The sequence below is a fragment of the Nematolebias whitei genome, chromosome 8 (assembly GCF_014905685.2).
Source record: "Nematolebias whitei isolate Nwh7 chromosome 8, NemWhi1, whole genome shotgun sequence".
Lineage (NCBI taxonomy): Eukaryota > Metazoa > Chordata > Actinopteri > Cyprinodontiformes > Rivulidae > Nematolebias > Nematolebias whitei.
The window spans coordinates 21,095,891-21,099,806 of NC_056505.1; the positions used below are offsets into that span (position 1 = coordinate 21,095,891).

Consider the following 3,916-nt stretch of genomic DNA (forward strand, 5'->3'; position numbering starts at 1 on the left):
GCGTTGAATGGATTTTTAACATTTCTACCGCAGCCTTTTAGCCTGAAATCTTTTTAAGAAGATGGTTTTGCAAAACAGCGGACGGTTCAGGGCGGACAGAGGCCAAAGTGGAGCAGATCAGGAGAACCAGTAAGTTTGTAATGGTGCTTTGTGTGACGTGGGTTACAATAAACTAACAGATGCTGTGATGTAAATCAGGGATGACGGCTCCTCCATGTCGGCCGTCAAGCGGCTGGAGCGCAGCCAGTTCACCGACGACATGGACGCGCGCTTCGGCTTCGACAGGATGAAGGAGCCCGGGGAGAGGACGGGCTGGCTCATCAACATGCACCCTGTGAGCCCACAGTGGATCAGTCATCACATGGGGGGGTGAGAAACACGCTTTAATGTTGTGTTGTTGCAGACAGAGATCCTGGATGAAGACAAGAGGATGATCAGTGCTGTGGATTATTACTTCATCCAGGAGGATGGGAGCAGATTCAAGGTGTGCTCACTTCACGTCACACATCTGGATGTTTACAGCTGTTAATTCCAATCCTTGTGCTCTGTAGGTGGCTCTTCCCTTCAAGCCTTATTTCTACGTTGCTACTAAAAAGGTGAGCTTTATTGTTATTTCGTTTTGTTTCCCGCCTACAAGTAGTCAGGCTTGGTAATCACTCGCATCCGCTGTTGCCAGAACTGCGAGCGAGAGGTCGTGTCATATCTATCGAGGAAGTTCCAAGGAAAAGTGGCAAAGCTTGAAAATCTTCCAAAGGAGGATCTGGATCTGGTGAGTGCGTTATTGACGACCTCCAAAACGGTCTCTTGCTGGTTGTGTGACGTTTAAACGCGACTCCCTGCAGCCGAACCATCTGGTTGGCCTGAAGAGAAGCTACATCAAGCTGTCCTTCAACACCGTGGACGATCTCGTCAAAGTCAAGCGTGAGATTGCGCCGGCCGTGCGCAAAAACAAGGAGCGGGAGCAGTCCAACGACGCCTACACGTCCATGCTGTCGAGGTAGCAGCGATGCGTCCGTCCCGTCAGGTCCCTGAAGGCCTCGTGCTGTCACATGCAGCTGTTGGTGATGTTTCTGTGGCTTTGTTTTAGCGCTCTGTCGGGAGGCGGCGTGACCTCGGCAGGCGACGACGGGACGTCCAAGAGCATCGCAGATCAGCTGGACAACATCGTGGACATGAGAGAGTACGACGTGCCGTACCACGTCCGACTGTCCATCGACCTCAAGATCCATGTGGTACGAGCGTTTTCCTTTTTTGTTTACTTCATTTAAACGATGGGATGTTTCCACACATGCTGCTATAATATGGATCTTCTCCGTTGCGTCAGGCTCACTGGTACAACGTTCGATACCGAGGCAGCACGTATCCACCAGAGATCGTGCGCAGGGATGACCTTGTGGAGCGACCGGTTCGTATACATTTAGATTAGCTGAAATTAAGATCTGTCATATGGTTTACAGCATGCCACGTGTAGCCGAGACTCCTCCCCCAAACTGATCCACCACGCTCTGATTTTAAAATGTTCACGTTAAACTATTGGACCATATCTCATAAACACTGGGCGGGTTTTAATGCAACTTTTTTCAGAAGACAACCATTCGTTGTATTTATACAACGGCTTTGAAGTCGCACCAGTTTAAGATGGCCGCCACAGCTGAACCATCGTTGGCGAACACAGAAATGGCTCTAACTCCGTGAACGTTACAGATGCTGAGCTGACATCTGGTTTGGTTGTTGTGCAAGATTTATATATATTAAAAAAAAAAAATAGCCATTAACTATTGGAATCAACTGTGTCTGTCTGTTAGCAAAATATCTCATGAACCAATGGATGAATCCTAATGAAGTTCTCAGAAGTTAATCTCTGCCTGTACATCTACGAATGCTTAACATTTGGAGTCAACCCAATTCAAGATGGCTGCTACAGCTAACTGATATGAGCAAACACAAAGTCGCCTATAGCTCGGTCAGTTTTACAGATACTGAGCTAAATTTTGTGTTGTAGCTGGGAGCCATCCCTACGCTATACTGTGAATACTAATGTGTTGCAAAATCTCTCAATAAAGCATGAGATCACATCTTTTGCAAGGTTCGACCAAACTAATGCCAGGCCTTTAACCATTCACACTCTGTCTTGTTTTTTTAGGACCCCGTCGTTTTGGCTTTTGACATCGAGACGACCAAACTTCCCCTGAAATTCCCTGATGCGGAGACGGATCAGATCATGATGATCTCCTACATGATCGACGGACAGGTGCGCTCCATGTGCAAGGCGCTCGTCGTCCTGCTGTCGTCTGTGCCAGCTTCACAGCTCTTCGTTTGTTTCTTCAGGGCTTTTTAATCACCAACAGAGAGATCGTCTCCGAGAGCATCGAGGATTTTGAGTTCACGCCCAAGCCTGAATACGAAGGGCCTTTTACCGTTTTTAACGAGGACGACGAGGTTTGCAGCTCTGCAGCAGCGTGTGTGTGTGTGTGTGCGTGTGTCCTAACACGCTTGGTGTGATAATGTGCTGCTGGATGACTCTGGTTGCAGGCGGCCCTCATTCAGAGGTGGTTTGACCACGTGCAGGAAACAAGGCCCAATATCTTTGTGACCTACAATGGAGACTTCTTTGACTGGTGAGCTCTCTGTCTAAAACTCCAGGCTCCATTCTTTAACGTGATCCTTTAAAGAATCGCTTTTATTTAGTGATACTGTTTTGATTTTCTTTAGGCCTTTTGTGGAAACGCGGGCAGCCCTCCATGGGCTGAGCATGCACAGGGAAATCGGTTTCCAAAAGGACAGCCAGGGGGAGTACAAGTCTAGTCAGGCCATCCATATGGACTGCCTGAGGTGGGCACAGCTCGCCCTCTTTCAACGATAAATGGCTGCTTAGATAGATGAAGATCTAACGTGATCTCTTCCACTGGTTTCTTTGCATCAGGTGGGTGAAAAGGGACAGCTACCTGCCTGTGGGAAGTCACAATCTGAAGGCAGCAGCCAAGGCTAAACTGGGCTACGACCCGGTGGAGCTGGACCCTGAGGAGATGTGCCGCATGGCAACTGAAGAACCACAGGTCCAGAAAGAGAATTTCACTTTTACATCACAGTGGGGGGAGAAAAAAAACTATACCTCAAAGGAAAGTTGCATTTTCTTTAACATTCTTTTAAAATTTCTTTCTTTTCCTCAGACCTTAGCCACCTACTCTGTGTCAGACGCCGTGGCCACGTATTACCTGTACATGAAATATGTTCACCCCTTCATCTTCGCGCTGTGCACCATCATCCCCATGGAGCCCGATGAGGTTTGTTTCAGGCCTTTGCTTTAACAGACTTGCACCTAAAATAAAGTATTTGTTTTTTTTTAATAGTGTGAATGCTTATTAGGCACTATTGTGATCCTGTTTATATTTATTCTTCTGGTTCTTTCAACTATTCCGTACGTTTTTCAGCGTCTTTCTCGTTCCACAATTTTTGCGCTATTTCAACAAATCGTATCAAAACGTTCAGCTCGTTTAGGAAAATCTTGCTTTAACTTGGTATTGGTTCAACTTTAGCTTTTTGAAATATTTGGCCTTTTCTGCAATTTTTTTTCTCAAAAAATGAATTGAGTTCATTGTACATCCTTCAGAACTTTACATCTGTTTACAACCTTTTACTGCTCCTTTCACATTTTGTTCTGGTTCGGCTTCTTTCAGTTTCCTTCTGCAAATAAAAAAACAGCTAATTTCAGCTGTTTTTTTCAGCTGCTTTGTGCATTTTGCTAACTGCATTTTTGTGCTTCTTCTAACTTCTTACTGCTAATTTCAGCTTGTTATGCTCCTTTCAGCTTAATTCTGCTAGCTTCAGCTTTTTCTGCTATTTCAGCTACTATTTAGCTTTCTTTTTTTTGCTAATTTGAGCTTTTCCAGCTAATTCCACATTTTTTGCACTCCTT

General features: G+C 45.8%; 1 protein-coding gene across 1 annotated transcript in view; it reads left to right on the plus strand.

The window, feature by feature from the left end:
- The window catches only part of pole (polymerase (DNA directed), epsilon), a 16,328-nt gene continuing 12,412 nt past the window's right edge, over window positions 1-3,916 (plus strand). The window contains exons 1-14 of the mRNA XM_037680099.1: window positions 1-129; window positions 199-334; window positions 404-484; window positions 552-596; window positions 677-769; window positions 843-997; window positions 1,088-1,232; window positions 1,325-1,405; window positions 2,144-2,251; window positions 2,329-2,439; window positions 2,533-2,618; window positions 2,713-2,832; window positions 2,924-3,056; window positions 3,171-3,284. Coding sequence (XP_037536027.1) covers window positions 62-129; window positions 199-334; window positions 404-484; window positions 552-596; window positions 677-769; window positions 843-997; window positions 1,088-1,232; window positions 1,325-1,405; window positions 2,144-2,251; window positions 2,329-2,439; window positions 2,533-2,618; window positions 2,713-2,832; window positions 2,924-3,056; window positions 3,171-3,284 — 1,476 coding nt within the window. The 5' untranslated portion in view covers window positions 1-61. The remainder of the gene's footprint in view (window positions 130-198; window positions 335-403; window positions 485-551; window positions 597-676; window positions 770-842; window positions 998-1,087; window positions 1,233-1,324; window positions 1,406-2,143; window positions 2,252-2,328; window positions 2,440-2,532; window positions 2,619-2,712; window positions 2,833-2,923; window positions 3,057-3,170; window positions 3,285-3,916) is intronic.